This window comes from Ornithodoros turicata, chromosome 8 (genome assembly GCF_037126465.1).
Source record: "Ornithodoros turicata isolate Travis chromosome 8, ASM3712646v1, whole genome shotgun sequence".
NCBI classification, from domain to species: domain Eukaryota; kingdom Metazoa; phylum Arthropoda; class Arachnida; order Ixodida; family Argasidae; genus Ornithodoros; species Ornithodoros turicata.
This window is the reverse complement of record NC_088208.1, coordinates 23,757,814-23,773,342: the sequence shown is the minus strand read 5'-3', so window position 1 is coordinate 23,773,342 and position 15,529 is coordinate 23,757,814. Positions and strand designations below refer to the sequence as shown.

The 15,529-nt window shown below is 48.9% G+C and overlaps 1 protein-coding gene across 3 annotated transcripts in view; it reads right to left on the bottom strand.

The window, feature by feature from the left end:
* Positions 1-2,683: 2,683 nt before the first annotated feature.
* The window catches only part of LOC135366733 (aminopeptidase N-like), a 28,888-nt gene continuing 16,042 nt past the window's right edge, over positions 2,684-15,529 (bottom strand). For 2 of the 3 annotated variants that reach the window (XM_064599587.1, XM_064599589.1), the window contains 15 exons: positions 14,545-14,658; positions 13,561-13,701; positions 13,096-13,161; positions 12,667-12,732; positions 12,471-12,613; positions 12,167-12,270; positions 11,244-11,374; positions 11,136-11,191; positions 9,888-10,035; positions 8,997-9,076; positions 8,818-8,940; positions 6,585-6,770; positions 6,399-6,524; positions 3,820-3,883; positions 2,684-2,890 (listed from right to left, as the gene is read on the bottom strand). In XM_064599587.1, coding sequence (XP_064455657.1) covers positions 2,741-2,890; positions 3,820-3,883; positions 6,399-6,524; positions 6,585-6,770; positions 8,818-8,940; positions 8,997-9,076; positions 9,888-10,035; positions 11,136-11,191; positions 11,244-11,374; positions 12,167-12,270; positions 12,471-12,613; positions 12,667-12,732; positions 13,096-13,161; positions 13,561-13,701; positions 14,545-14,658 — 1,698 coding nt within the window. In that variant the 3' untranslated portion in view covers positions 2,684-2,740. The remainder of the gene's footprint in view (positions 2,891-3,819; positions 3,884-6,398; positions 6,525-6,584; positions 6,771-8,817; positions 8,941-8,996; positions 9,077-9,887; positions 10,036-11,135; positions 11,192-11,243; positions 11,375-12,166; positions 12,271-12,470; positions 12,614-12,666; positions 12,733-13,095; positions 13,162-13,560; positions 13,702-14,544; positions 14,659-15,529) is intronic. The other variant, XM_064599588.1, reaches the window with a different exon arrangement.

The window sequence follows — 15,529 nt, the reverse complement described above, 5'->3', positions numbered from 1 at the left end:
GTCGTAACGCTGGTCACCTCTGTGAGGCCGACAACGGCGAGCTCTTTAACCACCACCACCACCACCAGGGGTGCTGAACTCATTCGTGTCCGCGGGCCGTATTGAGTCATGAAGCAACTACGCGCGGGGCCGCATATACCACCGTTATGGGTAGCCTGCTCCTGATATAGATGACACAACACGGAGCTTACAACGACATAAAACGTCTATACGCGTAGGTGCGTTACTTAGCGTTGCTCAGTCAGAGGCCCAGCAAATCTTTTTATTTGTTGTGTACTGAGGAAACTTGACAGCTCTCGTTTTTAACTAACGGCCCGCGGTGTTGGCGTCTTTTGTCGGCACGGGCTCGGTCCGGCCTGAAGCATACAGCCAATAACAAGCCCGGCCCGGCAAGCGAACCGGATCGGGGCCCTGGGCCCGCACAGAGCTCTACTGCAGGTCATTCAGTTGCATTCATCAGGAAATTTGCCCACATCTACCGAAAACGGGCGAGCCGAACAGCACCGGTTCGAGTCTCATGAACTCCAAGAATCCTTGCTCGAATTCACTCGGGAGAACAACATGCCTGCGACTGAACCGATCCGTTTCTGGTGGCTCTGGACCTATTCGTTAAGTTTCGTTCGGAATGGCACGTCGGCTGAAACATACTTTTTTTATATTGAAGTGTTTATCTAACGTCTTAATTATCGCCCCTTTTGGGCGATATTGGTGGTTAATAACTAACGAAAACTGCACACGGTATTCCGTCAGTGACGTCAAGTACGGTGTGAGGCGTGTGCTGAGATTCCAGAGCGCGTTAGAGAGCCCACAAAAAAAAAGAAAAAAGAAAACAATCCACGGGCCGACCGCTGTGGAGTCAGTCATGGCCGCGGATGCCTCGCTACGAATTATACGAAAGCGTGTACTTGCATATCGCGCTGTTCTTTCACGCTAGGTGGGGAGACATAATGACAGTCATGACAACGACGTTTTCCGGTGACTTCTACACTACATCCCGCGACCGTACCTTCGTGGATCACGCTGCAGGAATAGTACGAGCATGCGAGGCTCCTGGTGATGATAGTTGCCATCTCGTATCAGCGTCAAGCGGAAATCAGAGGGAGCTCTCCTTACAGATGGCAAGTGGCCTAATCTGATGGATTGCGCAGTGAAGCAGACGCACCTTTCGAAATGAAGTTGAGGTTCCGCATACTTAGCCACAGGCGCGCGAGGCAACACTATGATGAAATGAGGGTGAGCAGCAGGCAAGCGAGCTGGTGAAGGTTCGACGATGGTGGCATACCTTGAGCTTTAGGGGTCGAGGGGACAAACGGAGAAGTAGACAGGACGAGGCTTTTTGAGGTTATTTGAGTCTCGTCTTGTCTACTTCTTCGTGTATCCTCTCGTTCCCTCAAGCTCAAGGTATGCCACCATTGTCGCTACACTGTACTGGTTGTGGTGGTGGTGCTGGTGGAAGGGCTCACCGTTGTCGGCCTTGTATTGGCAGGCTGGTTACGCCGACATGAGAGCTGTTCCGACTAATCGGACAAAACCTGAACGGAAGGTGTTTATGGACTTATTGCGGACAGCCCAAAGCCTAGTTGACGAAGGTGGACGTCTGCTTCACGGCGCAATCCATCAGATTAGGCCACTTGCCATCTGTAAGGAGAGCTCCCTCGGATTTCCGCTTAACGCTGATACGTGATGGCAACTACCATCACCAGGAGCCTCACATGCTCGTACTATTCCTGCGGCGTGATATAGCGTAGTCGTCACCGGAAAATACGGTACGTCGTTGCCATAACTACCGCACGTACGCGTACCGTACCTGCATACCGCACGAACCTCCGGCGGTGCACGACGACGCATGTACGCGTCGTGAGTGTTTCCAATGGGACATTGCAGTGCAGCACAGTTGCGTCTCCCTACCGCTGAGGGTGCCAGCTGTGCAGAAACCGAAACATGTGACATGCATAGCTAGACTTGAGCACTGCACGGGCCAGGGCTTACCCGAAAACCCAGCCCGCGCCGTGGGCCGGGCAGGGCCGGGTCAAGCTTTCTTTTTGCAGGTCTGGGATGGTCTAGGGTCTGACCATTACGGACCTGGACCGGGCTCCTACATTGCCTGGACTAGGTCGGCCTCGAGCTTGTATTACCTCTTAGTTATCAACGGTCAAATTTTACAGCGTGATACAGCGGGCCGAGCTGGACAGGGCCGGGTTTCCTACAAATTTCTCGAACCACGCTTGAGCCGGGCCAGGCCTAGGTATGCAGCCGTTGGACCGGGCAGGTAAATCGAAGGAAGACCGGGATCGGGCCAGGCAGGGACCTAAAAATGCGGCCCGTGCAGTGCTGTAAGCTAAAGCTGCGTAAAATTTCGAGTGGATATTGTAAAAGCACACTGTTGCCTCATTCGGCCCGCCTGCGACTCATCCCGATGCCCCCCACCCGAGTCACATGGCTCAAAGGCTACGCGTGACGTCATGTACGCTCATTCATTCGGGACACACGGAGAGCAACGTTTGCATGGATGACTTTTTTGTTACGCAGAATTTGGTTAAGACTTTGTGTGTGGGGGGGGGGGGGGGGTGTTTGTGTTCATGGCTTACGGGCACGTGCGTAAATGTTGGGTTACCATTTCTGCGTACTCCCTGTGCGAGTAAACCCTCCAAAGAGCTATAGCAACCACACGACAGCAGGGACATCTGGAAAAATTTTATAGCGCTCATATTTATTGGTACTTTTTGACGGCGGCCGAGTGTCAGGGGACGGGAGGCAGCTGACGATCCAACCATCGCTTGAAGTGCGGGATGTCCCTCTGTTTCTCCTGCAGCTTTTTATGGGCATGATTCTTGATGGACTCACCATCCCTGCTGGTAGGACCGTAGAGCTCGTCTATTTGTTGCTCGAGCTACAGGAAAGGGAATTATTACTAAAAAAAGGCTACGGCGCTACACGCAGCAGTGAAACTACTCAAATGTGAAGAACACACAACCACTTCTGTAAAGGCATGTTCAGCGAAAGCGCCAGAAAAATACAGGTCGTGGTGGAAGTTAGACTGAGAGGAATGGCATACTGTAGTAGAGTGATATGGCTAATGCCTAGTTCACACTGCAGTGTTCTCATGGCTGGTTCGCGCTGTTGCATTTTCATGCCTTACGGATGCAGCGCAGGCACGATTGTCGTGACAACGGATCCAAAAGCACACGCACCGCGACAGTTGAGCCCGACCGCGCTCCATGCGGTATACTCTCCGTAAGCGCGCGGGCTCACCGCGCATGACGTAAGAGGGACGTTTCAAGGACGCCATGGATTGGCTGGAGGAGACATGTGGTCGCGCCAAAAAGGCAAACAGAGCATCGCTAACTCCACCTAGATACAGAAAGCCTGCGCGCTCGTCGACTTGGCGTAACAAGTAACAGTCAGCCAATGAGGATTGTGTTTTCAACGGCAGTAGCCAATCACGAACGTGCTTCCAGCGGTTTTGGCTATGCAGACGCGCAGACGCGCATCAGACGCGCGTCTGACTAAAAACGCATATTTCTTGGATGGTTTGGCGTGGCGTGTCTGACCTTTGCTGTCGCAGACTGCGACGGCAGAAACGTCAGACTATATCTGCGCCTTGAAGACGTGCACGATTGTGTCCGTGCTCCATGTGACCGAGAGGACAGTGCTCAGCACGACATACTGAGTGCTCATTGGTTGCACGCAAGCGTCGTCCGTATCTAACCGCAGGAGTCTGAACAGCTTCTCGTATATACTCCCGCCTTCGCACTGGGGCTGTACCGTAACCAAGACGCAGAGAAGCACCAGTAGGAACCACACGTAGGTGTATATTACCTTCTTGATATCCGCGTCAGCTTCGACAAACTCCGTGACAACCGCAGCAATCAGTTTGGCAAACCTGCGAAAATGTGTCGTTTCAGTTGGACAAGAGAACTTATCACTGTCATACTCTGCACCTCGGCTTGAGTGCGATACCGGTGGCAGATATATGGAGGACTATAGTCCATTAGACCAAGGATGGGCCGTTAGTGAAGTGGTGAAAAGACGCTAGTGCATCAGTAACTGAATTTCGCTCTATGTGGCATTTTGGATTTTAAAGCAACGGTGTGGGCGAGTTGGTATATACTAACACAAAAAGCAGCGCACGGAAACGTGACGTGAAGTAGACAAACGACGCGCTGACTAACAACAGCGGTGTTAGTGGGTGACATACCGGATCTGGTGGGAAAGGAGGTTAATAGAAGGCGGACTCACCCTGTTATCACCTCTATTATGAATTTGGACAGCTTCAAAGATATCCCAAGCAGCACAATGTACTGAAAGTCGAGTGCAATAGGGGTGGACGGGTAGGTGGAAGACCTTGAACGGACTGGTGAAACTAAAGAACATTGGTAAGTCACATACCGTCCACCCCTATTGCACTCGACTTTCGGTACATTGTGCTGCTTGGGATGTTCCTGGCCCTTTCACCCCGATATCGTTCTCACACACGTGTGTCTTCAAGCAGAGGATGGCACCCGCAATCACGGCAATTAATGGCTAGACTGCTCCCGGTGTGCGTAGGAATGACCTGCTGGCGTGCTCCCGAGGTCTGTCATCCTCCTGTTTTGCCCACATTGGGCTTGCAACAGGAAACGCTTATCTCATACAGCATTGCATGGGCACTGGCCATTCCACATTTCTTCGCACAGTCCGATAGAGAAGGTCCATCTCTGTTTACTCGCAAGCACAGCCCCCTAAGCTTGTTCGTCGCATGCAAACAGGACGCGGGCACCAACACGTCCAGCCGCTTTTTTGATGTTATATGAAACCCCGTGCAGATACGGAATGGCTGCCACCCCAGGCCGTCGATCATCGGGAGGCGCTTCACTCTGCCTATTCTGATCTGATGATCTTCATGATCAACGGCACAGCGTTACTGCCATTTCGTATGCGCACGGGGTTTCATATAGCGGGTGGACGTGTTGTTGATTTTGTCCGCGTGGTGCTTGCAGTGCTAAACAAGCTTGGGGGACTGTGCTTGCGTGTAAACCGGGAAGGACCACCTTTATCGGACTCTGGGAAGAAACATGCAAAATATTATGCCCAGTACCGACGCAATGTTTTGTATGAGATGAGCCTTTCCTGTGGTAAAACCTGTGCGAGCCAAACAGCACGATGCGTAAATGACAGACTCCGGGAGCACGCCAGGTCACTCACTATACACACAGAGTGCAACCTATAGCCAGTCATTACCGTGATTGCGGATGCCGTCCTCTGCTTGAAGACGCACGTGTGTTAGGACGATATCGGGATAAAAGGGCCAGGGAAATCTTCGAAGCTATTCAAATTCATAATACAGGTGATAATACAGTGTGAGCTCGCCTTCTATTAAGGTCGTTTCCCACGAGATCCGGTATGTCAACCACTAACTTGTTTCTGACGTTTTCATTCCTTCTTAATAGACCGCAGGTGTTAGTCAGGGCTTCGTTTGTCTACTTCACGTCCCGTCCTTTTGGATTTGACGGCCTGCGAGGTCACTGCAAGGGGTACTTTAAGCGTTGCCGGTGCTTACGGGTTGGGGGGGGGGATGGCAGGATAGGCTCGCTGTTGTTGGCCACACAGAAGTGGGCGTCGTCACGACTATAGCGTGATATTACGTGATGTAGTTGGTCCCACGTTTTCGACCACTAATTGAGATCACTCTGTCAGACAAGTTTTTATTTGTTCAGTGCAACACGTGACCTCACCAAGTGAGCCACTAGCACAAATTCACAGCAGCTGCGGCCGGCATGTTGACACTTTTTTGCGCGCCTGCTTCTTGGACGCCCCTTCTTTCTTCCGTCGCGTAAACATGTAAAGACCCCGTGTCGTCTGCCTCGGCCAACCACCGCTGATGGTCTCAAACATTGACAGCCTTTAGCTATACGAGTGACTTCCCATACGGCTCATGGTGACTTGGCTCCATGATCACAGCTGCTGGAAGCTTAGCACCAGGTGGAGGAGCTACATAGATCCGGGCAGCGGTCCGGCCTGCCTCATTGTGGTGTTCATCGTGCTGTACGACTTTTGAGTTGTGAGTTTGCATGGACGCAATAACCCCACCCAACCTATACCAACCGGTGGATCAGATAGACCTTTTACGAGGTAATTGTTATCGTACCTACCTACTCGCTACCTACGAATGGTAAGATTACCGCTGCTGATTCGGTGAGCGAGGGAGGCGTACGCCTTTCTGTAGCAATTTGGATATATGATAATTGCTTTTACCACCCTTTCACACCTTATAACAGACGCTAGGTGGAAGTTACCACCTTTATACGCCCTTTTTTTTTTCGTTTTAGAGTTTAGTTTAGTAGAGTTTAGAGCACACGACTTAAACAGAACCTAAAGCTGACGACAAGTTTAAGCGTGAATTATTTATCTGCACTTACGAGCGCTCGGTGCTGTCAGTCGTGTTCAGCTGCAAGAAGTAATCAAGCAGGAGCCTGCGAACCTTGTACGACCACCTTTCAACCGAAGGCCGCGATTGCCACGTCGCCCTGGCGAAATTTATGGCCCTGAATCGCAATGGAGATTAGCATCACGCGTAGGACAACACGCGTTTCATGCTGGCTTACTCTGTTAGTATAGTGTCATCGTTAGAACACGCCATGGCTTCAAATAAGACCTCTTCCCAACGTGCCTTTGTTACACCGGCAACAGCGTTCAACCAAGACTTGATCTTATTCAGAGTCGGAAGGCCGCTGTGCCTTACGATGATGCACAACACCGCCTCTGGCTCACCGTCAAGGACGTCTAAAGACCTAAAGAAGAGACATGTGCTCGTATTAGTGCGACGGTGCGGGCATTAGCAGTAGAAGTAAAGGACATCGGACCGGAGTATGATGTAACGATGTAATGAACCAGCGGGACTAATGGCCTCTCACAGTGCCGCACAACTATGCAAAATGCCCCTTACGAGAATCTCTCTTCAGAGTCGTATGTTGAATTTCAATGGCATTTCAATGACTCAGCAATGGAGCAGCTTGATCAGACCTAGAGCAAGTGATCCGAATCTGCGACTGGGACACTTGCGCCCAACCGGAGCTTAGCCCTGTAGCCCTGGGCCAATCTCCCTTGGTGGATGATGGCCAGAGACGGAGGAAGAAGAAGAGGAATGTACTCATGTTCCATTATAACATAGTTGCTCCCTGGAGAGACCTTTGCTCGAATGCCGCTCCGAAGCTCCCATTGGAAGACTCCAGAACTGTTCCCAATCTGCCAATCGAACAGACTTTCTTTCGGCGGAGCAACAAAACTTGCTCCTGAGGCGCTCCGAATCTGCCATTGGAATTCAACATTACAAAACTTCCAAGTGCTCCGCTTGCGCATAATACAGATGGGCCCTAATGGTGCTATGGCGTCTCTTGGGTAGTTTTCTATAGGTCACCTCTACACACAGGGTGTCCCAGAATACGTGTCATTCAATTATAATAAAAAAAACTACGCCAAGGTAGAATTATGCGGTCAACGGCATTTGTTCTTACTAAGATTTTGCCACCTCCTCACGCGAATGTCATGAATCGCAAGTTAGTTGTGTAAATATTTGCGAACTGAACTTGAAAATTTGCCAAGTAAAGGTACTTTTTGACCCTACCAATGCGAAGAGCGTGCCGATATTCACTGAAATTTATTATAATTGACAGGGATATTCACGACCGGAAATCGGTGAGCGGAATTCAATCGAAAAAAAAAAAAACAGCTGAACACCATGCTTGTCGAAGCACCGGATCATAACGTGCGACGACTTTTTGAGCGCAATCGCTAAATCCAGCCCACCAACGCTGTGCCCTCAAAGCTCTTGACATTTTTTAAACACCATATATGACTTCGATCCTTATTGTGAGGCGGCTCATTACTCACATGACCATCAACAATGGGGTAGAGTATCGCCCCTGACGATGAAACTCCCCATTTATCCTCTTCAAAATAAAGTTGCAGCACATGCGTAAAGCAGCTAGAAGCAAAGCTGCGCTAAATGAACCTCCTTACGATTAGGTTCCTCGAACAACTTTTATACGAACGGGCCCTGGTCGTTTCCATATCCGGCTGTGGTCACGTAAGGCCACGAGTTGCCAGGGTTGCGGAATTACCGTTGGAATGATTCCGGAATCATTACTCTTACAGAGTCCGGAATGGGAATGACATGGCGATAACGAAGTGATTACTGGAATGAGAGAGCAATCCATCCGCTTTTTTTGCAGGAATGGGATGGGAATGGCCTGGGTGACCCTGTGAAAGTCTTGGGTTCAACACTGCGTCCTCTGCCCCTTTAACCCACGATCACGCACCGCTCATGTACTCATTTAACTGCCTGTTATGAGATACTTGTTGGTGATCATTGTCTTTACTAAATATATCGTAGTAAATCCCGCAGAGAGTTTCCTTATCACGAATTCTGGTGCATCACTGTCGTTCTGATGTTAGGAACTCCTCTACACCCTTGTGCGTTTTTGCGTCACCAGTTGGCGTCACCCATCATGTAGTCCTCGTGTTCTTCTGCCACGTTGTACTGTCATGTTGTACTGCTCGACTGGCAAATATCAGACTCTTTACTTGTTTCATTCATATGGCCTTGTTGACTTCCGGATTGAAGGAGTTAAATGGGCGCTGCCGAGCCATTCCAGGAATGGGAATTGATCATAGCTCTCCCTCACGAGGAATCGAAAGGAATGGTCTAGGGGCGTGTAATTTAGCAATAGGGGCGTGTAATTCAGCAACCCTGCTGCCGACATCACAAGTACTCCGGTTTGATGTACCGTATCCGATCATCTGCATTCAGTATGGATACCATAGTATACTTGTACGTACTGTGTCAAATCATTGAAGCTATTTATGTGTTGCATTTTCTTCTGCCACGCGTCGAGCACAATCCTGACACAATCTCTGTGGTCCAAGGCACAGAGCATTACCTTCATGTGCCCATTGAAAACCCTGCAAATTCGAATACATTAGAGGGACAGTTTATTCACGACGCTGCCCTGTCTTACGCCTGTTGTTGGTACGCAAAGTGTGACGACGTGTACGACACTGTTGTGGCTACTTTCTCAGCGATTTCTAGAAGGCGCAACTGCAAGACAAAAGTAAGGTACCACAGATTGTTGAGCCGAACCATGCGTACGGTCTCTACTTTACTTTCAAACTGTACACTTGGTACTGCAGTACTCTTTTCGAATGCCGTCTCATCAAGTACCGAATCGGAACTGTCCTCTCTTGACTGGCGTCTTCCACCCCACCCCCTAAAATTATGCCTTCTTATATATTATACCCAGAAACTAGCACCAGAACACAGCACGTTTTGCAGATAAAACCTGATGTGATAATACGTTGCATTATCATAACAGATTGTCTGTGTGCAAATTATGCAAATTATGGCAGTTAGTTCTGTTCACCTTCACGGGTAAGCGACAGGGCTTCATAACTGGCACTGCTCAGAAATGCTCGCTACTGCGACTGCTCGCTCGAGACTGCGATTGCTTTCTCACTTTTTGTAACTGAAACGCCTGCCGCGAAACGTTATGCAATAACAATTAAAATTTCAGTGCACTTGGCGAGCACTTTGAAGTACTCTTTACTTGGGTTGGTTTTGGTACTTTGTTCTCTGCTTCCAAGGACGTCAGGTACCGAGTACTGCACTTTAGGTACAACTATGAGGTGTTTTGTCCATCGTTGAGCCGAGTGGTCATATATATAGTACCCTAGTGCAGAACTTTTGAACCTGAAGGTTCCGTTTTCTTTTTCTTTTTTATTCGCAAGCACTAACGGGCATCAGTTATAGCGTTCGCATTATCTGTTGTCTGTTTCTGCACGAACGTCCTCGAAAAGCTGTAGACGCGTGCTGCCGAGCAAGGATAGCGCTCAGAAATGGTTAAAAGCCGTACCCTGTATCTGTCGTCATTGACCAGTCCAACCAAATATTTATCTCGGGACGACATCTTGTCGTAAAGCAGGATCCAGTAGGAAGGATCAGCCACGTTCTTCAAGCAGTCCCAAATCCAGAGATGACTTGCAATGCTTATCTGCTTATTGCTGTAAGTTGAGGAAGGTGCGATCTATTCGAGAGCGTATATTCAAGAGCTTCAAGTTTCTAATTCAAGTTCTCTTCTCGAGCTTCAGGGTGGTTAGGTGCAGGGAAGACAATGCACAAGCGAGGAACACCAGCGGCATGGACGAGTGGGTTTCAGGCGCTTTCCGCTCGTTGGTCAAGCTCCAAGGTCATGCTGAAGACTGGGAGGTGGTGGCTTCGAATCCTACAACCAGCTGCTCTGTCTGAGGTTTTCCTTGGGTCTTCCGAACACTTTCCAGACTAATGTTGGCACAGTTCCCCCTGAAGTCTGCCCAGGACTCATACTAACCCCCCTGTACCACGCTCCTTCCTGCTGTCCTCTTTCCATCTGTCCACATCTGTGCACCGCTCATAGCCAGCGTTGCTTCGTGGAGCTAACACAGAATAAAAAAAATAATAATAAGGACAGCGCAGGCCCTGTCGCGTTCCTCGCTTGTGTTCAGTCTTCTCTGCGTTTCACTAGAGAGCATATTGTACGTTGTCGCCGTAACGGATAGTGTGCTGACTCCGCGCAATGCGCAAAGCGCTCTCCCTATACTCTGCGCATGCGCAGAACCACCAAGGCTATACCTTACGTACGCATATGCGATAGCTCACGCTGCACAGAAACTTGCCGATGTCCTGAGAAACAATGGTTTGTATAGAATCGCGAGAACGTGGGTGGGGTTGCAAAACAGTGGGTGTGTCATGTAGCTATAGCTACTTTGTAACAGTTGTAGGCATCATTGACGTAGGCAGTGTCTGAAGCGGAAATAAGAGGGGCCCGTTCTTGGGGGAGCACAGGTTAAGAATAGCTGGGAGGTGGAACTAATCATTCGGGTGGGTGTTATAGCGTTGTAGTGGAGTACGGATAAATTTCTGCCTCTGATCGCCGTTTGTTAACAAAATATTTCCTTTATTTCTACGCGTATGTGCGGGGCCAGTACAAGAACACTCCCAAGCAGCACAACACTGGAACAATATTGGTCCGGCATTGGCAGTATTGGACAAATACTGTGCCAACATTGCTGCTTGCATTTTCAAGAAAGTCAAGCTACAAGTCGACAGCTTTGAGGATGCTTACTTGTAAAAATAGCCACTGCTGATGAAAAGCTGTTTTACCAAGGCCGCATCCATCACCTGCAGACAGGGCTGTAAGCTGGAGTTGTTACTACACATTGTTTTCTCTCACGTTCGGGTTATTGGCGACGAACTGACCAATGAGCGCCCAGTTGCGCTCGTCGTAGTTGACGAGGTAATAACCAGTCATGCCGGGATTTAGGATCAAGGCAGTCTGGTGGTCATAGGGGTCGGTGTAATATTCTGCAAATGCAAGAGATAGCGTGGTCTGTCTTTGTCGGTGAAGAGAAATATCCCCCCGAAGTCGCACGTCTGTGTGCTACGCAAAGCATTACTACGCGGACTCTCATGCAGTTTTGCACGTGCTCTTTCCTGCTTACTACCACTGTCATGCTACACGCTAAAGTGGAGCCAAAGGTGGGGCTCGCGTGACAGGGGAGACCTTTCAAAGACCATTTTGGTTAACTGACATTTGATGCACCGCCTGGCACGGGATGCCAGTTTGAAACGGATTAGCTTTACCCTCCCCGCGCTGGGCTCTCCCTGTTCTCGTAATGGCGGGACACCGAGGTACAGCTCGTACCATGGTTAATTTGAACGTCATTCCGGCCTGCGGACCCTGGTGGTGCTTGGTAGAACTGCTTAACGGCTTCGCGTGGCGTGGCTTGACTTGGCTTAAGTTAACTTTGACGTGAGCCGTATGTCGTGAGGCACATAGCTCAAAAGAAGGTTGAGCAAATTGCTAACCAAATAATCTTGACAAAACATGGAAGCCCAAAAATGAACGATCACGCTTTAATCGCGCTGTCAGTCACGTGACCGCAAAGGGGTTAATGCCGATGGCGATCGGGTCGCTACAAAGGAATGTCGGAAGAGCAAACAATTGAAGAATTTCATTTCGACTCTTTACTGCTGCAAGCTGCGTACTGCTACAAGCACAGGAACCTATCATGGCTGTAGGCGTCCCGGAAGCATCCCGGAAGGATAGCGACAGAAACGGTTTTCGTGGGTGTTGCAGAGTCTCTATATACAGACCTTGCTCCACTGCCATCCAGTGACTAACGTTGGCACGTATTGGATGCATCAAGTCCTGGCCCCGCTTATTGTCGCTATAGATGATGGGAATGTGGTACAGGTCCCTGTAATCAGGATGCAGAGTGTTAAGCGATCAGGAGGGACGGTCCATGGCCGATTTATCCAGAGAACAACGATGACCTCGTGCACAAAAAGCGAATCTTCACAAATACTTGTCGAAATCGTGTTCTCGATCCGCTCGCAACGTGTAGTTAGCATAGTTATAGAATAGTCATGGAATAGTATGTTCCGGTAGCGCTGGTACCTTGCAATGTTGAGTGGATGTTGTATGGCCGTGACGGTACGGTTGTTGTAGTTCCTGTAGAAATGCAGTTCGGGAATGCTGTCGCTTTCAAACCAGGAAAGCATGTGGGCGTAGATGTCCACTTTCGGTTCAATCGTTTGAAACTGTCGAGCGCAGAATTACGGTATAGAGAGATACGCTACGACACTTGACATACCTCGGTCATTGACCGGAGAAATTCGTAGCCGTCCAGGTTTCTTCTGTCGTACTTGATCACGGTGGCCTGAATAACGAGAAGGAGGGGAGGGGATCAATTACATATTTCGCCTGGGCGACGTATCATCGATAATTGACTTAAAAGCGGAGCCTCTCTCTCTCTCTCTCTCTCTCTCTCGCAAACTCTCCCCCAAAAGTACGACTTTGCGGGCGGTTTGCATCCCCGAAAATCGCATCTGTGTACCGAAGCTGCTGAGGAATCCCCACAAAGTTCGTACGAGCGTGGCCCGCCGCCTTGCCTTAAGCACGCAAGGATACTGAAACACATTTTTCACATGCTTTCACACTCAGCTTTACATCACCCGGCATACAGTGGAGGTGGCCAGCATGATTTCCTTTTTTTTTTTTTTTTTCACGTGTATATACTCACCGAAAGAGCGGCTTTGAAGTCGACGTCCCCCAACAGAAGATGTATTGTGCGAATCAAGTAGTGTGACTGCAAAGGAGGAGTGAAGAACGTGTGAGTGAATGTGCTTCGTTAACCTTCCTTAGTTCAGCAATCGATTGGATGCAACAAAGCAAATTATCTTCACGTATACTGAGACCGTCTTATCGACAGCGCGATGCCCAAAGCAATCGGGGTCCGTACTATTGCCATTTCAGTAGGACCATCTGTCAGCGTCTGTGTGTGACGGACACGCGGTTTTTCGAATTATCGTGCGCACTTTTGCGACGATACAGTAGAGGAAATTGTTTACAGTCGACTACGTGAAGACAAGACAAGAAACACGGTTGCAAGGCAACCGCTGGCATTTCCTGCGTCGCTCAGTCCAAAAATTGAACTCTGCTAGTCTAACGTGAGAGTATTGGACGTTTGTCGATGTGACATGCATACCCTACTATATACTGAGAACAGCACAGCCATGAATAGATCTGCGTTGACAGCATCTATCTTGGAGCTCGTCGTAGGAAATAGTGGTGGCCTACTAAAGCCGAAGTCATAGAAGGAGAAGCTCCCGTGCAAAAAATCCGTTACCTGCATGTAGCCTTTGTAAGCAAGGTCGCTGTATTGTGCAGGGGAGCGCTGTAATAATGGTTAATAAAATTGAGGTATTACATGAATCCTGATACATTACTTATTAATATACTCGTACATACTTACTAAGATATTCTCATCCCTACCTGGTGAGTGTCATCGCTGCACTTTATCGAAATTCTCCGAAGCCCATGTTCAACAAACGTATGGTTACAAACAAGGCACTTATACTATTCGCCTAAAATACAATGTGCAACGCATTGTGCATATTTCTTCGTTTTTCTCTCTTTCGTTTTTGTGAGGACCCGCGTGTCAAGTATCTATGTGTTGCTAGCATTACTCGCGTATTATTACACAGAATTATTAGTATCAGGTACTCAAAATATCTCAAAAGTTTGTTGTTATAATACGGATTTTCTGCAAGCACACTAAGTCCTCGTTATAGCAAATCCGGTTCATTCGAAGTCTTACGGAGGCCGAAATACATGTGTTTCGCACAGGATTATTTGAACAGTGCTGTCAGCCCATTCCGCTTGCAGTGAAAAATGGTGAGCTGGCGGAAGCCCATATGGCACTTCCAGCTCGCTGGCACCTATTATTACTGTTTTTGTGGTACTACTGGTTACAACGAACTACCGTTTATATCGAATTTCCCCCGCTCTTCTTCCCTTCGTTATAATGAGACTTTCGTTACAACTAATTATTAAATCGTTATTATTAAAATTCATTATATAGTTAATTTTTCGATATATTGAGGCTTCGCTCTATTTCGCGTTTGTATTGGAGTACAAAATATGAGAACCATTATTGCCGACCCTGTGTACATAGTGTACATTCGCTTACGTGGCCTTTGTCGGGTTCCAGCTCCCCTGCGCCCATCTGGCTGAGGTAGTAAACGGGCCCCTCCTGTACCCATATATCGTTCCACCAGGTATTGGTCATGCGGTTTCCCGACCACTGCGGAAAGAAAAAAAACGTTATTGGGAGTCCTTTTCAAATGCTACTTAAATATATTCGAGTGGTATCGGGTTATGCAGTATAGAACCTCTTTAGACCGATGTCAGCCGGACCACTATGTCATGGTTGGGATTTCAACAGACTTGGGCCGCAGGTTTACCCTATATCCATACATATTCGCAGTATGCAGGTTCACTAGGTAGGAGTTTAATGCAGTAGCAAGTGTACCGTAGTAAAGAATTATCGACGAAACCGCGCCGGACCGGATGAAGAACTAAGGCTCGAATACGTTAAAGGCAAGTTCGCAGATGAGCACAAAAGAAAGCAGGATACATTGGGTAGGAACACCTAATCCTGTGATGGCGCTGCGAATCTAGGCGCGTGGTGTTTAGAAGGCTACAAGTGCTTGCAAGGAGTGCTGTTATTGCAAGTTGGGTCATGCCAAGAGGGACTGTCCCGCACGGAGAAACGGGAAAGTGTCTCCCACTAGGCAGTCCACTAGGCGAAGGGCGAGAGTTGCTGTGTCAGGTGACTCGTCGTTTTCTTCATAGTACTCCCTGCCAGCACCTGGGGATCCTGACGCTGCTTTCCTACTAGGGGCTACTTCTAGAAAGACTGCGTAGTATACAGACTCAGGCACAATGAGTCCCATGTGCAACGACCGGATTTTTTGTTTTTTTACTTAAAGTTTCTTGGAGAAGGTAGAGGAGGCTGCCGTGGTCAATAGCTAGTGCATATCTTGCGCAGCAGAATTACTCACAGCGAGTAGGTTGCCTAGAAGATTATCACTATACCGGCTTGTGATCAGCAATGCCGTGGGGGAACAAATCACGCGAGCCTCCAGTCAGCATGGGCTACAGGAATCATATGG